Source organism: Squalius cephalus (assembly GCF_949319135.1).
Source record: "Squalius cephalus genome assembly, chromosome: 2".
NCBI lineage: Eukaryota > Metazoa > Chordata > Actinopteri > Cypriniformes > Leuciscidae > Squalius > Squalius cephalus.
Window position 1 is genome coordinate 53,468,022 of NC_137123.1, and position 22,190 is coordinate 53,490,211.

The 22,190-nt window shown below is 36.9% G+C and overlaps 2 protein-coding genes and 1 pseudogene across 4 annotated transcripts; 2 read left to right on the forward strand and 1 right to left on the reverse strand.

Moving 5' to 3' along the window:
* Positions 1 to 2,814: 2,814 nt before the first annotated feature.
* Positions 2,815 to 8,855, forward strand: LOC307150092 (OCIA domain-containing protein 1). Of its 2 annotated transcripts, none has more exons than XM_079856885.1 (8): positions 2,815 to 2,952; positions 3,452 to 3,536; positions 3,626 to 3,679; positions 3,755 to 3,802; positions 3,893 to 4,022; positions 4,918 to 5,078; positions 6,385 to 6,534; positions 7,927 to 8,855. In XM_079856885.1, exons 1-8 carry the CDS (start codon positions 2,902 to 2,904, stop codon positions 7,962 to 7,964), a joined length of 717 nt encoding a protein of 238 aa, XP_079713011.1. In that variant the 5' UTR covers positions 2,815 to 2,901; the 3' UTR covers positions 7,965 to 8,855. The 2 variants fall into 2 exon arrangements, with proteins under 2 accessions (XP_079713011.1, XP_079713010.1); XM_079856884.1 differs by having other exon boundaries at positions 6,382 to 6,534; positions 7,927 to 8,688.
* An 824-nt stretch (positions 8,856 to 9,679) lies between these two features.
* chic2 (cysteine-rich hydrophobic domain 2) lies at positions 9,680 to 12,808 on the reverse strand. Its single transcript, XM_079856910.1, has 6 exons — positions 12,498 to 12,808; positions 11,615 to 11,669; positions 11,134 to 11,289; positions 10,035 to 10,091; positions 9,892 to 9,951; positions 9,680 to 9,794 (listed from the first exon to the last, which is right to left on the reverse strand). The coding sequence occupies exons 1-6, from the start codon at positions 12,629 to 12,631 to the stop codon at positions 9,744 to 9,746; spliced, it is 513 nt and encodes a 170-aa protein (XP_079713036.1). The 5' UTR covers positions 12,632 to 12,808; the 3' UTR covers positions 9,680 to 9,743.
* Positions 12,809 to 15,039: 2,231 nt separating this feature from the next.
* On the forward strand, positions 15,040 to 19,745 carry LOC307149439 (calcium-responsive transcription factor-like; annotated as a pseudogene). The gene is made up of 9 exons (XR_013824045.1): positions 15,040 to 15,061; positions 16,342 to 16,455; positions 16,533 to 16,728; positions 16,810 to 16,952; positions 17,044 to 17,107; positions 17,299 to 17,393; positions 18,882 to 18,907; positions 19,077 to 19,387; positions 19,485 to 19,745. The product of XR_013824045.1 is annotated as a calcium-responsive transcription factor-like (transcript).
* The last annotated feature ends 2,445 nt before the right edge of the window (positions 19,746 to 22,190 follow it).

The window sequence follows — 22,190 nt, forward strand, 5'->3', positions numbered from 1 at the left end:
AATATATTTCTCATTTTCATTTATGTTACTGAAATAAAATTAAATATAAAAAAACTACATTTCATACAACAAAAAACAACACTTCTCATTTGTATTTAGTTTGACATGCACTAAACTAAAATTAAAACTGAAAAATAAAATGAATAAATAAAATGACAAAAACACAACACAATGACTAAAACTTTAACTTAAATTAAAATGAAAATAGAAAACATAAAAATATATGAATGATACTAAAATAACACTTAAAACTTTGTCGTAACATGTTTCTTTCTCTATTTCAATTTAAAATATATTACATTTATATAATACAAAAAAGTTACAAAAGAATTTAAAAGTTGCCAAAATAACTTACCTAATTGTATTCTTCCATAAAATGAGCTGATCTGTGAATGGTCAGACATTTTTAAAGAACTATGAGAGGCTGTATCCCCAAAAATGGGAATCACTGAACAGCCCATTCCCTCTTTGACATATACCAGATTTACAACTGTGACATGTATGGTTTCCGAGAAATAAAAAAGCAAAATGTCCTCTACTGAGGACAAAAAACGAATGTGTGTGTGTGTGTGTGTGTGTGTGTGTGTGTGTGCGTGAACCCTGAATCTAGGGCACTGATCAATACATGAACATTCCTGTTGACCCTGCATCCGCACTGGATCACATGACAATCAGTTTCTGAATGAATGAGATCTTTATTATGACAATGGGGGAAACATCCATTCATCCATCCATCCATCCATTTTCCAAACATGTGGATGCAAGGATGCTGGAGCCTATTCCAGAATGTCGGCCTGTACGCAAGGAAACTGCCTGGACAAATGGCCAGTCCTCACAGGGCTCTGGGGGAAACAATCGTCCCTAATATAGATGTCATATTAGGACTTATATTAGTCTAGCAATGCACTTACACCAAATCTCTCTTTGAAGAGGAAGTTGTGACTTCAGAGTGAAATTGCAGTGCTCTCTGCTGGTTTAAAAGCACTCATTAAGTGTCAACTACTGTAACTGAAAATCATAGCTATCAATTATATTAGATCATATGAAACCAGTTTTCACACTTTGTGCATCAAAATGATACTTTAAAAAGACTGAATGTGAATATTATGACAGCATCCCCCAATAGAGCATATGGAGCAATTTGTCACAATGGAAACCATGGTTTCACCTATTATAAATGTCAAATCTAGAGAGACAAAATACTGACGTTTTGATATATTTTGCAAAGTTTATTTAAAGTACAATTAGTGTATCCACAGATATGAAGAATATAATTTAGAATTGTAAATGAACACAGATTAATCTAAAGGTTTGTATTAAATGTTTGATATCAAAATAAATATTTCCTTATCATGAAGTAATATTGTTTATTATTCTTATCATGCATTAGATAAACTGATAAACAGTCTACACTAAAAATGAAAGTAAAAATAGAATGTAGGCTAAAAATAGTATAACAAACAGACAGACCCTGTGACCTGAAAAGGAGAGGAGCAATACAATTCTGTTTGGAGCTGATCGATAACTGATTTCCCAGTTTAGACTAATGGAGCCACCAGCTGTTTTCACTTCTAAAACCACCAGAGCACTGATAAAGAATGTCAGAATAGCATACAATATATATATATATCTTAATACATAGTGACATTCAGTAGCCTACCATTTAAATGTTTGGGGTCAGTGAGATTTTCTAATGTGTTTTGAAAGAAGACTCTTCTGCTCATCAAGCCTGCACTGTAAAAAATAAAAACAAATCCTGCCAGCTAAGGTTGCCAGATTAACTCTATAAAAATACAGTACTAATTCATATTTACAGAACAATGTTTAAATTTTACAGCAAATTTTAAAAACAAGAAAATTGCAATTTAACCCGGTAAATCTAACAACGCACACTGCTACAACAATCCATATGGTAGCCTACTTACTGCTAACCTATTAACAGTTTTTCTCCCATAGTGTCCAAGAACTTGGTGAGATACTTTATTACACCCCTCATTAAAAGTAAACAGTTAAAAAAAAAAAAAAAACAGTGTTGGAGACTCTGCGGGGATGTCAATGTCAATCATTCTCATGTATTTTGGTCATGTATAAAAATTCGCCCCTACTGGGAATCTATTGTAACAGAAATGGAAAAAAAAATTGGGTTACAAAATACCGAATGACCCACTGACTCTGTATTTAGGCCTGTTAACTAAAGATGTTGTTAAAGGGGAAGACATTTATCTAATCAAAGTGATGCTGATATCAAGTAAGAAAGTTATAACGAGGAATTGGTTGAAAAGTGAACCTTTGAGTCTGGACCAATGGAGGAATATCATGGAGGAAATATTTGCAATGGAAAAAATGACCCATGACCAGAGACTGGAAGCACATAAATGTAAAATAGGATGGTGGAAATGGACTTGTTATGTAACTCACTCAAATGTATGAAACAAATGGAAGACCTGTATTTGTAGCATCCTTCTAGTTGTTATTTTGTTCATTGTGAAAATTAAAAAATGCAAAAAAACAAAAACAAAAAAAACCCATACATTTAGACAAGAAACATTTACTACTCGACCCCATATCAGCATTCCCGTCAGGCATCATTGAGGCATTCACACTACAAGGTTGTACGTTACCTGACGACCTGAAGTTCGTCGATGATGACCCAATATGTTATTTTACTTGAAAAACGCGTTCGTATAGTTTGGTGTAAAATTGTGTATTAATGTTTTACGACCATTTTGAGATTAGGCAAAAATTACAACAAAGTTGTAGACGCTATTCCATGTCAAACCGCATGATGGCACTGACAGCTGGTCACCATGAACTCCTACCGCACAGTCGAGGAAGAAGGTTCCCGTAGATTTGACATTAACAACTGGAGAGAGAGCAACAGCCAAAGACATAGGATGCACAATGTCCCAGCAGTCTCCAGCGGACCCTGAACGCCCAAGGAATGCAGCCTTGGTGTGTTTGGTAACAGAATATCACTTAAAAATACAGAAAAGGATAGATTATTTGCCAGGTTATGCATTGTAATGCTGAATGCTGTTGGTCTCCACTGTTGCGTCACATAATCAGTAGACCTCATCATAATGCATGCTAGATATCATCTGTCTTACCATTATACAATTTTCTGGATATTATTATTACTGTAATATTATTATTATAGTACTATTATACTATGTTATTATTGATATTATTTAATAAATAAATAAATGTTACATATGCTGTAAAAAATTTTAAAATATTAATCACATTTAGATAGCTGTAGAAAACTTGATATTCATATGTGTGTGTGTGTGTATATATATATATATATATATATATATATTGTATATATAATACAGTAAATAAAATATAATAAAATAAATAAATGAACCGCACAGTCATAAATAAAATAAAATATATATATAGTAAATAAAATATATAAATGAACATGATATGTTTCAATATGTGTATATAGGGTCCCATTGGAATTGACTACAACCCCACTGAGGAAGAGAGGAAGGTGTTCAGGGAATGCAATCAGGAAAGCTTCTGGTACAGATGTGAGTAGATGTTCAGTGTTTTTATCCATTATTATGCTTGTGGCTTTATTGATATCATAACTGATAAATGTTTCTGCCTTTACATACAGCTCTCCCTATATCTGCCACCAGCATGGCCTTCACTCAGTTCCTTATTTCTAGAGGTGGGTTTGTTAAAAATCTTACCCGAAAGTAAACCTTTAAACAATAATGTAAATGTTTTGATTTCATTTTTATAGGAGCTCTTACGTCCTCTGGCAGATTTGGATCATTGCCTAAAGTAGCTTGTGAGTAAAATTTACTGTCGCTGTAACTGTGAGATGGTTTATTGTTAGACTGAATGTTAAAAATATGTATGTACATCATGTATGTGTTAGTTGCTGGTGTTTGTGGGTACCTCGGAGGGAAGATATCATACATGAAGACATGCCAGGAGAAGTTTATGAGCTTGGAGAATTCACCACTAGGGGAGGCACTGAGACAGAAACAGCACCACCGACCACCAAAGTAAGCACATAATGTTTAATCTAAATGTCATAACTGGACCTTCTGGTGAAAATGACTGTTGACGTATGCCGGACTTTTTATATACCTTTTGTACACCTCCATTTTTGAGTGTAATGCCTACATCTCAGGCCCTGGTAATAAGATGCGTTTTGGTCGATCGGATCACAAGTGGACGACGCTATGCAGGTGCAAATGAGGTCTAAAACATTTGGAGCTTGTCCACTTTCGACCACTTCCAGAGGTAGTCGAAAACGCATTCAACTGGATTGCTTTCATAGTGTAAACGCTCATGTGGTCGAATGTGTTTGAATAGCCACACAAGACTGCCTACTCTCCTCCTACTGACCTAACGCTTAAACATTATGGGAAGCGCACTAGCCAGACGGGATTTAAACTTTGTCAGCTGGAGACCCAAGTTTGGTTTGAAGACGAAAAACATACCAAGCACAATGTTCTCTCACCATTCCTGATTTCTAACACGCATTTACAGCGTTTGACATGGTCTTGCGGCTATCAGAGCAGAAACAAAAAGCTATTGCTCTCCGTGTGTTTTCAGTCCTCTCTGGGCGCATTCATATGTAAATCACGTGAGCTTATTTTGTCCATTAGATCGAAAGATCTGAAAAAAACTATACATTTACCCACCCGTAGAGCCTTCATTTAAATAAATTAGGACAGAAGTGGTTGAAAGTGGACAAAAGAGACGGATTAAAACACCAGGTGTAAACGGGAATGGGTCTCCCTCGACTACTTGTGATCCGATCGAACAAAACGCATCTTAATACCAGGTGTAAACAGGGCCTAACAATGCAGAACAAAAGATCAGTTGCTCCTTCCATTTTATCGTAATTTTAAATAAAAGGAGTGATGTTTTGGAAACCTTTTTTTTTTCCAGGTTTACTAGTGAGCAGCCAGGGTTGAGTGATCCAAACAAAGCCGATTTTGAGCCAGTGTTTCAGCTTGATGATCAGAGGGATCAGTCGGCCTCCTATGCTAGTGATTTCACTCACACTAACCCCATGCATTCAGCAAACCACTCTGGCACCCAAATTACAGGCAAGTTAAAGTGCCATCATTTATTTGAATTAAAAACTGCTCTAGGTCTTATTACCCTTAACATTTGCTGCAGATCTTAGTTATTACTTAGGCTGTTTTTCCTCAAACTATTCTGGAGGGTCACTGTACCGCAAAGTTCAGCTCCAACCCTAATCAAACACACCTGAACCAATCAAAGTCTTCAGGATTACTAGAAAGCTACAGACAGGTGAGTTTTTAACAGGGTTGGAGCTAAACTCTACAGGACAGTTGCGGCGTTCACACCATGTCGTAATTACCGTAAATTATGTTTTATTAAAGGAGAACTGCGGTCAATTTTAACATTGAGCTCATTTTTTTGTACATTTGGAGTGCTGTCAATACAGAGAACAACGATAAAAATCGGTGTTGCCTACACCGTGTTATCCTCTTTTTAAAATTTGCACCCTGTTGACTTCAATTGGGCAAGTTTTAAACCTGCTTTTAGCCTCTTAACATCCTTGATGTGTCATTACAAGTGCACAGGTCATGTGAGTGATTCCTTCGGAGTGAACGCGGGTCAATCTGACTGCAGTAGATGTGAAAGATATGAATAAAAATGTTGTTTATTCAGCCAGCGCAAATACCTGTATTTACATCCTGTTTTCGGTCGAAGTCCATAGTAATCGATTGTCGAGTTCACGCGCATGATCATAGGTACTAAACCAATGCGCATGAACTCGACAATCGATTACTATGGACTTTGACCGAAAACAGGATGTAAATACAGGTATGAGCGCTGGCTAAATAAATATCATTTTTATTCATATCTTTCACATCTACTGCAGTCAGATTGACCCGCGTTCACTCCGAAGGAATCACTCACATGACCTGTGCACTTGTAATGACACATCAAGGATGTTAAGAGGCTAAAAGCAGGTTTAAAACTTGCCCCATTGAAGTCAACAGGGTGCAAATTTTAAAAAGAGGATAACACGGTGTAGGCAACACCGATTTTTGTCGTTGTTCTCTGTACTGACAGCACTCCAAATGTACAAAAAAATGAGCTCAATGTTAAAATTGACCGGAGTTCTCCTTAAACAAAGTTCGGGAGGAGCACGTTCAGATAATCTACCCAATCAGCACGAGGGGAGGCTTATATATAGAGCCGACTTACTTCTGTTGTACAAAAATTCCCAGCTTCCTAGTTGAAATTATGAGCTTTACGAGGATGTGAATGCATTTTACAAGTTGAAATCTGGTAATTACATGTTGTGAATGCACCTAGTGTTTGCCCATCCCTGCCATAAAGTGTGTGGTATTTAAAACCTTCCCTCGAATCCAGCAGAATCATCTTACATTGAGGAGGATGCACAGAAGAAACATGTTCTATATAAGGACTTACAGAGTAAGAACAGGGAAAACTATGAAGTCACAATGACTCAGAAACCAGACGCACTGCCGAAGTCTTCGGCGGATTCCACCCCAGCCAAGAGAGGTGAGACCTGCCAATATACTATCCAACGTCCTAACTATAGCTGTGTTCGAAATCGCCACCAGTAGTTCACTAATAATAGTTTACTTGAAGGAGTGAATGAAAACGAGTGAATTCGGACACTGAGTTCACCGGACGGGCTGCCGCTTTTGCATAGTTTGTGTTTGCTGTTTAATAATCATTTGAAACTTAGCAAACCGCTCCAGTAGAAATGAAAAGATTTATCTTGAACTCTGTCATGAAAACTATGTATAAACCTTAATTAAACATTTAATAACAAATTAAAGAGGAATTTTTACCTGTGTGATATTACACTGTACCCACATTTGACAAGTGGAAAATTAATGCATTTTTGGAAAATTAATGGATGGATGATTCATTCAGTACTACCCTCACAGTGCATTATGGGTATTCTCTAGCAGTTGAGGGTACATCAGTTGTACTCTCGTTATTGCGGTGCATTCTGGGATTGAATGAATGCACTCAATAACGTCCACTATGATTTCGGACACCACTACAAATGTCTGTCCCCTCAAATAGTGCCCTATTTAAGGGTATAGGGGGCGATTTCAGACACAGCCCATGTGTGTTTTGTCCACTAAACTAAAAACTCAAATTTACATGGAGAATATAGAATTTAATACTTCTGACTTTTGACATCAGAGTGGTTAGAGAGAACACCGGTTACACAGCACACATGCTCACCAAAACCACATTTAATTGATCAAAAATACAGTAAAAACAGTAACATTGTGAAATATTATTACAATTTAAAGTAACTGTTTTTAACTGAATTTATTCCTGGCAAAGCTGAAATTTTTGCAGCCATTACTCCATGATCCTTCAGAAATCATTCTAATATTCTGATTTGGTTCTCAGAAAACATTTCTTATTATCAATGTTGAAAAAAGTTGTGCTGCTTAATATTTTTGTGGAAACTGAATACTTTTTCAGGGTTCTTTGATGAATAGAAAGTACAAAAGAACAGAATTTATTAAAAAAAAAAAAAAATTGTGTTACAATTTAATGCATCCTTGCTGAATAAAAATATTAATTCTGTACTGACCCTAAAATTATTGTTAAAAATTATATATATATATATATATATATATATATATATATATATATATATGTATATGTATGTATGTATGCATGTATATATATATATATATATATATATATATATATATATATATATATATATATATATATATATATATATATATATATATATATATATATGTATGTATGTATATATATATATATATATATATATATATATATATATATATATAAGAATAGTGTTTTGTACTTGTATTAGTAAAAAAAAAAAAATCAATCCTTTTTTGCTTACATGATGTGTATATATATATATATTTCTTTTTTTGTAAACAGGGAAGAAGAATATATATGGAGACACATGGGAGGAGTGAGAGCTGCTTCAATGCACTGTCTTCACTGTCTAAATTCGCTGTCTGTATCTGATGTCTTTTACAATATAGATGTTTAACTGTGTCTGAGAGATGACTGTCATTGACTTTGTACCTATTTAAAGTTAAAGACGCAACTATTGGTTTTTAAATTGTGCACAGCTCACTGCATTATCTAATAATAGCAGCATAATTTTGAAATTGTGAGGATACAGTTAGGTGTTTTCATTCTCAGAAGACATTTTAATGATGCTTTCCCACTAAAAAACTAAACCTATGGTATTTATTTACTCAATTTAAAGCTATGGTATTTACATTTATGTTTATACTATATAGACGTAAAAATATAGGCATGAATTCAGAAGTAAATGGAAAAAACAAAAATCAAGTTGGGCATGTTTTATTTCTGTACACACATTGTACATAAATACACTGAAATATTTTTTGAAAAATAAAGACGGATGTCCCTGGGATTTAGGATGACATCAGACGAGATAGGGCCATTGTAATTTCAGTAATAATATCAGTATTCACACACACACACAGACATTTCATAAATTTCAGGTTTTGAGACCTAATAGGACCAATTGTCTTATTGAGTATTGGGACATAACGGTTTTATTAACCTACAATTGGATACATTTACACAAGTATAGTTCACTAAGAGAAAATGCCTGCATAGGACTTGCTTAGTCTTCACACCTGACCCAGGATTGAAACAAAGATGAAAAAAATAAAGTGAAAATAGAAAGAATGTCTTTCTGCCCTGGAGAAAATCCTACGTTTGTGGGTTCATATTTTATTATTATTTAGTATTTTATTTTATTATTTAGTTTGACTCTCAATAATTCGTTCAAATAAATTGTTTAATTTTTCCAATGACCCAACAAACCTATAAATGTTTTGATTTGTCTCACTTGTGAACAAAATGAAAAACAAAATATCTCAGGGACAGACGGAAACAATCACCATCAAGAGACGAACATTCGCTGCTCGTCTTTTTAAACTGAGCAAGTAAACAAAGATAAAAAAATGCTCCAAAAAAAAACCCAGCAAAAGAAATCTAATCTATGCTGCGTCACTACCCATCGGTGCACTTGGACCGCATCAGATCCATGACTTCCACTAGACTCAAAAGTCCCGTCAAGAGTCTAGATGGTGCGTGGCACAGTCAGTGTTTGATTGTCTTTGTATATAGATGATGATTTGTGATAAGGAGAGATGGAGAACTATGTATTGTGCATTGACCATATCCATTTGGCTTTCCGCTAACTGAAAATCCGCATTAATCGTTCCTACCATCCATCTTTTTTTTTTTTTTAATTAACAGGAAAGGTTTAATTCTACAGCCGCCACTCCCTCAAGCCATTCTTCACTGATTCGCTCCACAGTGATGTTGTCGGCAAACAGGAAGTCGCTTAGCTAGTGTGCAGACTGTGATGTGATTAAGGTATAGTAGACGTTTCCAGCTTCAGACGTTACTTTCCGTGGCCTCCTCGCAGGCTCCGTGTAGTCATGTGACAGTAAAGGTCCCTCTGTGTGTATTCATGCACTCGCGAAACCAAAACGGCACAGACGTGTGCCTCAGTATGTGTGTTTGTGGGTTGTAAACAGTGCTTTCTCGGTGAGGAGTGCTGTGAGTGGCGCTCAGACGTGAGGCGAGTCTCTTGCTCAAGAGTGTGGAGGGAAAAGAGACGAGGCCACATGATAGAACCATGACAGTACCGGAGAAAGGCACCTCAGGAAGACCACGCCGGAGGGATGAGCTCTGGCCCGCCACTGCTAATCCGGCCGGAAGATGGGAATCTTGGGAAGGAACTCTATTTGGATGACCTATAAATAGGATGGAGAGAAACGGTGGAGGTGAATTTACACTTTTCAGTTTGGAAGAGCTCAAATAGTTTGGGGTGCGTGTTTGTAGTTGGCTTACATATTCCATCATGTTGTTGGTTTCACACTTCCTTTTGCTGAGCCTCCAATGCAAACACAGCTAAATGAACAGAGGGCATGTCGTAAAATTAGCACCTGACGGTAATATACAAACTGCAAACAAACGCACGACCTTCTACGTACCTTATGATACAATCTGCTGTTTTCCCACTCCAATAGCTTCTCTAAGGATCTGCGTGTCTATTGGTGAAAAAAACACTATTCAGCACAACTCAAGACAGGAGAAGTTATGTTCTATAATGTATCCTTACCTTTTAAAAGTTTGGGGTTGGTAAGATTTTTTAAAATGTTTTTGAAAGTCATCTCACCTAGGCTACATTTATTTGATCAAAAATACAAGTAAAAACAGTAATATTGTTATAATATTTAATATGTTAACAATTTTTATTATATTTTAAATTTTAATTTATTCCTGTGACGTCAAAGCTGAATTTTCAGCAGTCTTCAGTGTCACATGATCCTTTAGAAATCATTCTAATATGCTGATTTGGTGCTCAATTAAAATTTAGTTTTATTATCAATGCATTAGTTTATTCAATTTATTAAATCACAGTTGTGCTACTTAATATTTCTGGTGGAAACTGTGATAATATAGAAATCTTTTTTTTTTTTTTTTTTTTTTAAATCTTACTGACCCCATCTACTGCAGTCAATTATCAAAGAAAATATTGTCCCTCACTTTGTAGAAAAAAATAAAATGTAAAGCTTATTTACAAAATGGTCCCATTAGATAATTAGTTATATTTGTTAACGTTAGTTAATAAAAATACAAATGTTCATTGTTAGTTCATGTTAGCTCAGTCTGGTCCAGTAAATAATATTAACAGATATAACTTTTAATTTTATCAATGTATTGGCAAATGTTGAAATGAACATTAACTATGATTTACAAATGTTTTAAAAGTATTTTTAATTGTTAATGTTAACTAATGTTAACAAACTTAACATTGTTGTAAAGTGTAACTATTAATTCTATTGAATTAAAACTTGTCTGACCTGCAAAACTGTCAATATCGAATGCAAAAAATTACACCACATTCCTAACCTATAGATTTCCATTGTAAATTCATTTCTGTAAATCCAATATTTGCGCTTTTCCAAACTGAAGAATGGGTTTAACTCATTTTCCCAGGAAATTGACAGCATACCACAAATGCTTTTGATAAAGCTAAGCTTCTTTTAAACCTGGAACATCCCTCGAGGTGACTCTGAACAAACTCACCCTCTTGCTAAGGCAGATGACCGGCCACAGACTAAAGCCCAGAGTACAGCAACAGCAGAGACAGCCGCACAGCAGCCAGCGCACATTCACCGGGAGAGCCTTCCTCAGACAGCCGTTCACCCGGTTTATGCTGGCTTTGAACTCTTCCGGTGCAACCTGTAAATCAACAAACGAAGCAGTCAAGTAGAACTCACGTCAGACCTCAGAATTGTGTGTGTCACCACATTGTAAAATACACACTTTCGAGCTTAACAACTAGTTACGTGGAAAAGCGCAGCTTGAACATTCTACTAAACATCTTGTTTTTGCTCGACAAAAATGTTGGGGTAGTTATTTCAAACATTCTATAACGTAACAGTCATGAATGCCAGTAATGACAGACTTCTCTGGGGCTTTTCACTTCTCACTGGGATTAGAAGTGAATAATTCTACATTTAATTGTAGTTCCTTGAGATGAAAAAGCCACTGAAATCACACTTACCTTTCCCGTAAGGGCTGAGGGAAACTCAGACTCAAATTTATTGCTCAGTCCAAACCTACAGGAAAGAAAAAAAATATTTAAAATATTGTGATTTTAATTTCTCAAACTTGAGTTTCGACAAAGGCACAAGTAGACTTACTGTAATATGCTATATTTTTGTAATAGACTATATAATATAAAGTTTATTTTACTAGACCAGGTAGCAAAAAAAAGAGAAAGGTTTAGAGAAAAACGGTGTACAACATGTAAAAATAATAATAATAAAAGGATTAAAATAAATAAAAATATATGTAATAATATATAAATTAATAAGTGAATATTTAATAATGATATGTAAATAATGAATAAACAAATAATCAATCCAACAGTACAGTACTATAATGTGTAGAAACGTAATAATGTAGCTTAACAGAAAACATTCGCCCAAAAATATTTTAGATTCACAGTGTAAATTAGGACTTTATCCAAGGTCCCTCGCACGAGAACTGTCATATTTGGGTGTCTGTGGCATCTAAAAGATAGAAAATCCTTGTAATAGACGTAGTTCACTAAAAATGAAAGTTTAATCGTTTACTTACTCTTGCGTAATGCCAAACCCGTATAACTTAACGTTACTTTTGCTAATGAACACAAAATAATAGTCAGTTGTCAATTTCTTAGGGGAATTGTATGCACATCCGAACATTCAAAATATTTTTTTAGGTTGTTAAACCGTTTTGGGACTTGTCATTAAAACTACTACCATTTGTCTTAAGCGGTTGTATTGATACTTAGCATGTCTTATGAGTCTCTAAATGAGCACTGAGTTCCTAATAGCTCAGGTGTGATCAGTGTAGATTAATCATCTATATATGAATAGATCCAGGGCTGACGGGAGTCTTACACAGTGACGTGCCCGGATCCGCGCACTACCACCGGGTCCGGAGCGTATTTGAGCAGCTGCTCCTCCGCGGCCCTGTCCTCGTCCTCTTCTTCCTCTTCCTCCTCCTCGTATATCTCATCAAAGTCCTCCATCATCGCCCTCCGCCTCGGCCTCTTTGCTTCCCGAAAGAAGCGCCGAGAAAGACCGCGTTTCGCACACGTTACTCAAATATATGCAATAACGCAGATCGTACGGCCTCGGTGAGAAACGACTGTACAGAAATCCGGATCAAAATATCAACATCCGCCGAAAATCTCGTGTGGATTGATCTCAGGATACATCGCGAGAGTATGTAAATCACATGCTCACTGCTTGAGGCTTCCTTATGTCAAAATAAATGGGTGTACTGTATAATAATAATCGGGGTGCAGAGATGGGCATACATACATGGAAATGTATTTAAAATACAAATACAAAATACTGCGTGAAAAATGTATTTAAATACAAATACAAAATGCTGTGTGAAAAAAAATTATTTAAATACAAATACAGTATTTTGTATTTTGAAAATACGCAAAATACATGTGACATTGGCCATCCAGTGCAGGGATAGGCCACAGTGAATGAAGAAACTACATAGGCCTACTGACTTTTCATTCTTAACCACATCTCTGCCCTTTCTTTCTTTCTTTCTTTCTTTCTTTCTTTCTGGCAATTACAAATAAATTTATGCAAAATAGCAGCCATTTATATACTTATTTCTGGTTACAATGTAGTCTATTACTTGTGGTGAACACTATTAAAAAATTCATACTGTATGTAAAACTGTGGGAACCTTTTCTACTAGCAAAGAATAAGGATGGGCGATATGACCAAAATCTCATGGTTATCATGGTGTCACAATTCTCAATATTAGGTTTGATTCCACAGCATAAACTGGATTTCAAACACTTTTGAGGTTTTTTTTTTTTTTTTTTTTTTTTTTTGCAGGTAGTCCAATGCTTTTTAAGTAATTTTATGTTTATTTTATGTAAAGTTGATTTGTTTCCATAAGTTTATTAAAATTAGAAAGTGTATCTAAAATTTAAAATTAGAATTAATTTAGATACATTTGACACTATTTACCCCTTTTTGATTATTATTTTTTATGTACAATAAAACTAAAAGCTGAAGATTTTTGTGGAGTATCATTCATCAGTGCTTCTTTTTCCACGCCAACGTTCCAGTAATTCCTGCCCACTAAAAGCTGCACGAATAAATTTGCTTACCACAAATAGGCCCATCTATGTAAACTATTTAGAAAAAGTTCCATCAATTCAAACTTTATATCATCTCTATGATACGTAGTGTCATATCACCCAGCCCTAACATGCAGTAATGCTTTAAACACCTTTGACAAAAATTAACTAGTCTTTCTTTTATTCTTTCATGTTAACTGAAGTAAATAATGCACTATTTTAACTTTAATCAACAAGTAGAATTGATCATGACATTCTCAAAAGAAAAGAAAAAAATTGCTGATCCAATGTTGAGCAAGTGAATGTCTGAACTAGTTGATGCACAAAATCAGTACCCTGATAGAGGTTGACTGGCAAAAAGTATTTTATGTATTTTGAAAATACAAAAATACTCATCTTAAATGTATTTAAATACAAATTACATTTGATTTTTTCCAAAGGCTTTAAAATACAAAATAGTATTTTGTATTTCAAATACGTATTTTAAATACATGTATCTGAAATACTGCCCATCCCTGTGTATATACATGTATGTGTGTATATATATATATATTACTCATCTTTGTGTGTATGTAGTTGTGTTTGTTAAGGCCAGCATCACTGTTGGGTTCATGAATGAATCTGTGTGTTGAAATTCATCTTTAAAGTGAACATACCATTCTTGCATTGACTCATTTCTTTTGTTCACTAAAGTGTCTTATTTTGTTCAGTGCTCAACTGCTCTGGTGGCTTCTCCTGCCTCCACAGACTAGAACACAAGCCGCTTTTATTGGAGTACGGCCTGTGAAGAAGCATTTGGTTGGTTGTGGATATTTCCCGTCCCTGGCTTTTCTCCTATTTCACCCTATAGCTGCTTGGCTTGGCTGAGGAGGACACACTCAAAGATGTGCTGGGATTCTTTTGGGTTCATGCAGTAACCCTCACCACACCAGCGCTTACAGCTAGTATTTCAAGTTATGTGCAGTTTTCTCTAATAGGTGAACAATCTGCCACATGTGGAAATCTGCTGGATTGCTCTCATCATTTCAGATGTCATATGACTTATATCAGCACTTTTGAAAGGCAACAGCAACCACTTGTTACAACCAAGGTCTGCAGTAGTGCATCTCTGAATGCATGTAATGGTGTGAGGGTATTTTCTTTGCACACTTTGGGTCCCTTAGTACCAAGTGTGCATTGTTTAAATGCCACAGCCTACCTGAGTATTGTTGCTGACCATGTCCATCCCTTACAGTGCACCCATCTTCCGTTGGATACTTCCAGCAGGATAATGCACAATGTCATAAAGCTCAAATCATCTCAGATCATCAGTTCACTACACTCAAATGTCCTCTAATAAAGTGGCTGGTGAGTGTGTGTGTATGTGTAGTAGTTAACATCTAATAATGAAGAAATGAAATAGAACTAATAAAATAAACAAAAAATGAAAAGAACAATGAAGGAAATTGGCTGCTGTCCGGTTCTGCCATTTCTTTCTGTTCTGTTAAATAGGAATCTTTGTGGAGAAAAGACAGCAGTCAATCATCACATCCACAAAAGATGATGGCACCCATAGTTTATCTGCACTATTGTGTTTGTTGCTTTTTATTACCATTTTTCTTTATTATAAACTACATGCTTTTTTTTTTTTTTTTTTTTGGAACAGCCGATTTGTTTTAAATGTTGAAAAACACTTATTTGAACACAGATTTTACAAGTCTTGCGCAAATATGGAGCTAAATGGAGCTGGAAAATATGTACTGGATTAGTAAAAAGCATTCATATGCATATGGAATGGGTTGACAAACAAACTACCCAATTAAACTCCTGTTCTGGCTCAATTTATCCCTTGCTTGAACAACAAGAAAACTGCTTCAGGCCATGCCCCATTCCTGGAGTTTAAGTGTATCTTAAATTATTGACAGTTTTATTGAAATGTTTTCCCATTTCTTTCAGTTCTCCTGATGTATTTGAACCCCCAGTGAAGCCATTACCACCAGGGGCACCAAACTGGGCTCTAAGACTGCGTGGGTGTGAGGTTTGTCCAGTAGAAAATGGATAAAAATTATTATTTTATTTTTTTTGGACAAAACTTTCACTTATAAAAATTTAAAAAACAGACCAAATCATTATGGAATAAAACAATTTAAGAGATGATTGCGACTTTTTATCTCACAGTTATAAACTTGCAATTATGAGAAATAAAGTCAGAATTGCAAGATATAAACTTGCAATTCTGAGAAAAGTCTGACTTTTATTTATTTTTTAACTTTTTTTACATTTCTGACATTATATTTTGCAAATGCGAGTTTATATCACACAGTTCTGAGAAAAAAAGTCAGAATTGCGAGATGTCAACTCGCAATTGCATGAAAAAAAGTCTGAATTGTGAGATAATTACCCTAGTCACAATTACCCTTTTTTATTTTTTATTCTATGGCGTAAACAAGCTTCCATACTAATTTGTCCAGATTTTTGTTCAATCAAATTGTTTCTAGAATGAGAATGCTTGCAATAGCAAGTTGCATGTCAAGGCGGAACATGCCTTGTTCTTAAGCCTTGATTGAATGCTGTTGTTGCAGAAAAAGTAATGGTTTTACAATATGCACACAAAGTCATTTTATCTTGATCTTTAATATGGTTTTAAGGGAGCAGAGCCATTGTGATGGAATGCCAGTTTGGTCCACGGAGGAAGGGCGTTCAACCTAAAAAAGGGTCAGAGCAAGAAACGAATCAAAACATACTCTACAAAGCCAAGACTGGTATTACACCCAGCTCCCTACAGAGAAAGCCCACCTGTACCATGACGTGGACACTGCAAACCCGCCTCCACTTCCAGAGCAGATCTGCTTTGCAGAGGAAGAACAAAATGAAGATGAAGAGACAGAGGAGCTGGACAGTGAAGCCATGCAGGATGTCACGATGGAGGATGGGGCGTCCCTACCCTCTCTACTACACCCGCTCGTGCAAGAGAAGATCTGTGAGTTGGTAGCACAAGGTCATAACCAAGTTTACACTGTCTGCAAGCAGCTCAGGTATGACTCAGATGGTTTCAAATCTCCTTGGTTTTCTTTGCTGGAAGAATATTTACCATTGCTTTGTGAACGCCCTGGCAGGAGGTTTGTGGAACATGAGATGTTCAAGTCAGAGGAAGTGCCTGTGTTACTTTCCCACTGTCAATGACATCAAGAACCATATCCATGAGGCTCAGAAAGCTCTTCAGCTGACGGCGGGACCACTGGCTGCCTCAGATACAGAGGTGTGAACAGAAAACATGTTTGTAAAGCATTAGATTGGCCAACCATTTTCTGTAGTAAGCATTTATTTTTATGTTTTTGTTGTTGCTGCAGTGGAAAGCAGAGGCTAATAACCTGCTTCCAGAGACTTTGACCCTGACTCCTGCTACTGTGGATGGTAAAATACTGTTGAAATATTGTTTGAAAACCGACATTATTAAAACTATAATCTTGGAATCATTCAACACAATTTAGAGTAGAGGAAAGGTCCTGCCTCAAAAAGAAAGCACATACCTGTAGTCCAAGTATAAGCATAGTTTACCCTGCCACAGAATCTAGTGTACTGCTGTTATATTGACAGTATCCAAGGACTCTTGGAAGAGAGTGACACTCTTTCTCCAGAGGCTGTGCAGCTCTTCAGCTCTCTCACCTCACTGCAGCCCAAGATCTTTGCACATCTCCAGGTGACCCTGTCCTGAAATGATAATTTTTTATATGGATCATTAAATTAAATTCATTAAATTAATGCATTCTTTTTTTAAGTTTTTAATTTCTGTATAAATGTAAAAAGTTTCAGGGTGATCAACTGTTCTGATAGTATAATTGAAGAAATAAATAAACCATTAAAATTAAATGCTTGAAAACCTGATTATGTAATAATTTTTTATACATTTTTGTTTTGAACTTTTTGTTAATGTTCCCATTAACTAATGAAAACGTTATTTCATGGCTTTCAAAACATAATTTTAAAAAACTTTTGTTGGTTAATGCAAACGTTAAGGGAACATTTAATTTTATAATTTTGCAAACATTATGTGAAGGTTACTTTTGAATGTTCTCTGAACATTCTGAAACAAGTTGTAACATTTAAAAAAATGTTAGATAAACATCCAACTAAAATATTTCAGAAAAAAATCATCGTTTTTTTGTGCTAAAGTTTTGAGAACATTATTTAAAAACATTAAAGGACAAGTTCGGTATTTTACACTTAAAGCCCTGTTTACAGATCGTTTCTGATGAAATATAACGGTTAAGATTAAATTTTGGACAAATGCTGCTGTCCCGAGAATTTTAGGTTTCTTTCGCTTTCCCCCCCACCAGTAGACTGGGTGTATAGGTGCACTGGAACACTCCTTCCTAAAACGCATTAAACTTTCGTTTACAAAGACGTGAAACTCACCGAGTGGTCAGGGGTGTTCACTGATATGCTCACACAAAAATCGCTGCAAAAGATGCTTTCCAACAGGTTTTATCGTAGTTTTTGTCCAACTCCATTGACTTGCATTGGATGTGCTGTGAGGTACGGTATTACTCCGCGCCGGAAACTGAAATGGGGTTCAGGGGTTGTTTTCTTCTTCTTCCTCTTGTTGTTTTTTTTTTTTTTTTACGGCGGATCGCAAACAATGAAATGCCAGTGGTTTGCTTGCAAAGGTGCATTATCGCCACCAACTGGGCTGGAGTGTCTATTATTCAAGCTCTCAACGGAAGAAGTACGGGTGTGAGACGTTTGGAAAAATAGGTCCACAGTTTTACAACGAATGGTAAAACACCTGTTGGAAAGCATCTTTTGCAGCGATTTTTGTGTGAGCATATCAGTGAACACCCCTGACCACTCGGTGAGTTTCACGGAAGGAGTGTTCCAGTGCACCTATACACCCAGTCTACTGGTGGGGGGGAAAGCGAAAGAAACCTAAAATTCTCGGGACAGCAGCATTTGTCCAACATTTAATCTTAACCGTTCTATTTCATCAGAAACGATCTGTAAACAGGGCTTTAAGTGTAAAATACCGAATTTGTCCTTTAACTTTGAACAAATGTTCTATTAACGTTAATGGAAGAATGTTTGTTCATAAAAACTTGCCTGGCTTCATTTGTAAAAATGTTCCCTGTTGCCTGGGACAAAGCTGGTTGGCAAACTTATCCTTTAAGAGTGCTCTCCTCTTGTCTGATAGGCCATCCAGATACAGCCTACCTCAGGGTTCACCAATCTCGGTCCTGGAGGGCCGCTGTCCTGCAGAGTTTATCTCCAACCAGCTCCAACACACCTGTTTGAAAGTTTCTAGTATGCCTAGTGAGACCCTGATTAGCTGGTTCAGGTGTGTTTAATTGGGGTTGGAGCTAAACTCTGCAGGACAGCGGCCCTCCAGGACCGAGATTGGTGAACCCTGGCCTACCTTGTGTCCAGTTGAAGACACTGCCCAACCTACACCCCCACCACCACCAGAAGCCCCAGAGCTGTCCAGCCCTGCACCTCCACAGCCTGTTCTGCTGAGTCCGTCCCAGTTCCTCCAGTCAAGTGGCAGTGCTGGTGAAAGCATATCTCTGTGTGACCCCCCGACCCTGCTCAGCATGAGCCAGCTGGTGAGTGTGACCTCAGTGACTGAAGGTGGCATCACACAGATCTTGTTAGAGGACGGACAGGCCATTCCAGTCCAGATTGTGGACCCTGCAAGCATAGGTAAGTACATGGCACCACATTAAAAAAAAAATCTAAATTTAACCAATTAGAATCATGAAAATAACATATAAACCTTTTGTTTGTTCTTATTGTTCAGCTTTGACTCCCTCAGCAGACGACACTTCAGTTAAATAGGAGAGTGGGAAATCTATGGATGTGTCGGCAGTCAGAAATACAACAACGAGAAAAGAAAACAAATGTCCATTTCTGTGACAACAGCGATTGACGATTGAGCTCTTTGACCAATGGAGGACTGATTCATTGTTTCAGGTACAGTATTATGATAACATGAACTCATGCAATATTGATTTGTATTATTATTTGTTTCCATTTCCCATTATTGCTATTTTAATTTATTACAGTGGTGACTGGAGAAAAAAAAAACAATTTCTCAAAAGTATGAATGAGATCAAAATTAAATATTTAAAGCTAAATGTTTTCTGTTGCATTCTATTCACACATAAGAAAATATCTTATGAGTATTTCTGCAGGTATTTCTACCCTTTGATAGAATCCTAATGGATCCTTGCGGTGGACTTTTTAAAGTCCCCCTGTGGTGAAATTCAAGATTTTAATGTTGTTTATGTCTATGTGGTGATTTTAATATGCTTTAAGACAAACCATGTGCAAATTCATAAGTCAGCAACACTGCTGAGTATTTTCTCCTTAAAACTGCAGTGAAACAAAGACACGGTTTGAAATCGCTGGTGTTTATGATGTCACAAACTACCTTGTAACCAATCAGATCAACATGTGATTGTCAATGAGTGGATCTCTGAGCTGGTTAGTTTGCATATTCATAGAACTAGTATACTAAATGAGGCAAGGGTGTAGAGTTACATTCAAGCTATGTTAAGGCATGATGATTTTTTTCAAGGACAAAACAGAAGAACAGTAGAAGAAGAACAGTGTCTGTTTATGAAGTTCAGATTACTGTGATAGTGTTTACCTGTGAATAGTAGCCTAATTGTTGTATTTTAATAATTTTCTCTGCTTGCCTGTATTTACATGATCGTGTGCCTGAATTTAGAAGAGAATTATTTCATATTTATCATTCATATACAAGAATGTAAGAAATTATATTATTATGATTCCTCTGATTTAAATGGCCGAATGCTTTTACAAAAATGCTGAAGAAAGAATGCAACCTTTGCTAATATTAAACTGTTTTACCTTGTTCTGTTCGATCGGTTGCTTCAATTGATCCATTGATGACTTCCACAAATAATCTGTTTTACCTTGTTCTGTTCGATCGGTTGCTTCCATTGATGTCTTCCACAAATAATGAGTTTTACCTTGTTCTGTTCGATCGGTTGCTTCCATTGATCCATTTATGACTTCCACAAATAATCAGTTTTTCTTGAATCATGAATTTTCCATTGATCCATTGATGACTTCCACAAATAATCAGTTTTTCTTGAATCATGAATTTTCTTCCATCCAGGTGCCGCTGATGTTGTTGTCGTTGTAACAAGACAGTGATCTTCTGCCAGGAACATCAGGTCAATCTTCTGCTGTCCAGGTTTGTCTTCGTCTGGCATCTCAGCTGAGACCTGTCCACTATGGGTGACCCTAGCAGTAGTTGTGAAGTACCAGTGGCGTAGCTCTCAGCATCACTGATGCACACAAGCCCTCACAGCACGTCAAGCTGCAAACCGTGTGAGGGACCCTAACCTTCCCTAACCTGCAGTAACTGCTTAAAAGCAACCGCATATCAACCAACTAACGTTAGGCTACTCTAAACATCCTGACAACCACATAGCAACGCATGAAAAAACACTCAGAAGAGTCCAGCAACCACAAAGCAACACGCTAACAACCGCGCAAAAACACACATAACATAGCCAATGCATGAAAAACCACTCAGAAGAGTCCAGCAACACGCTAACAACCGCGCAAAAACCCTTGGCAAACGCATGTCAACACACAGGAAACCATCCAAAACATCCCAACAACCGTGTAGCAAAACGCTAAAAACCACTTAGAACAACCTATGAACAGCATATCAATGCTTTGACAATCACCAAAAACATCCTGACAACCTCACAACAATGTGCAAAACACCTCTAGAAAATAAAACTTAACGTTACTCATAACTCATAAAATAAAACTTACTCATAAAACTACAAACTTACTCTGTAAGTTAACTATATACAGTATTTACATACAGGTCCCGCTGTGTGATACTCCGGGCTCCATGTGACACAGTGATGACTCAATGTCTGGGCTTCTTTCTTCGGGGTTCCTCAGGCAGGGGCTCTTCACTGATGTCCACGTCGATTCGAGGAGCTAAGCTTCTGCTGGTTGTGGAGAAGCTCTCAGTGATCCGGACACGTCCATCAGGATGCTCCGTCTCCTCCAGTGAAGGGCGGTTGAGTGCCTCCCACAGTCGCTGCTTGATCTTCCGTCCAAGTTTAAGGCTGTAGGGACGCTGCCGACCACTGGGCGTCTTCATCATGGGCTCCACCACAGAGCGGTAGATGTCCTGGTAGGCCTCTACGCTGTAGCCGTGGATGGAGATAGGCTCATCCTGCTGACGCACGTCCACTGAAGGGACTGAGACTGCTGGACGGATGTCAGGAAGGACAGCAGCGTTCTTCAAGTAGCGTTCTTCCAAACCCGTGGGTCTTCGAGCTTTGGCAGAGATGCAGCTGTAAGTGTGATCTGACCTGACCAACGTTACACCTGCCAGCTGTGGAAGCTCACAAGGTTCCGGACTGGAAGAGACGCCCTCCTCCACCAATCCCCTCAGGCGTGTGGGAAGAGCCCTGGTTCTTCGTGACCGACGCTGCTCCATGAGAAT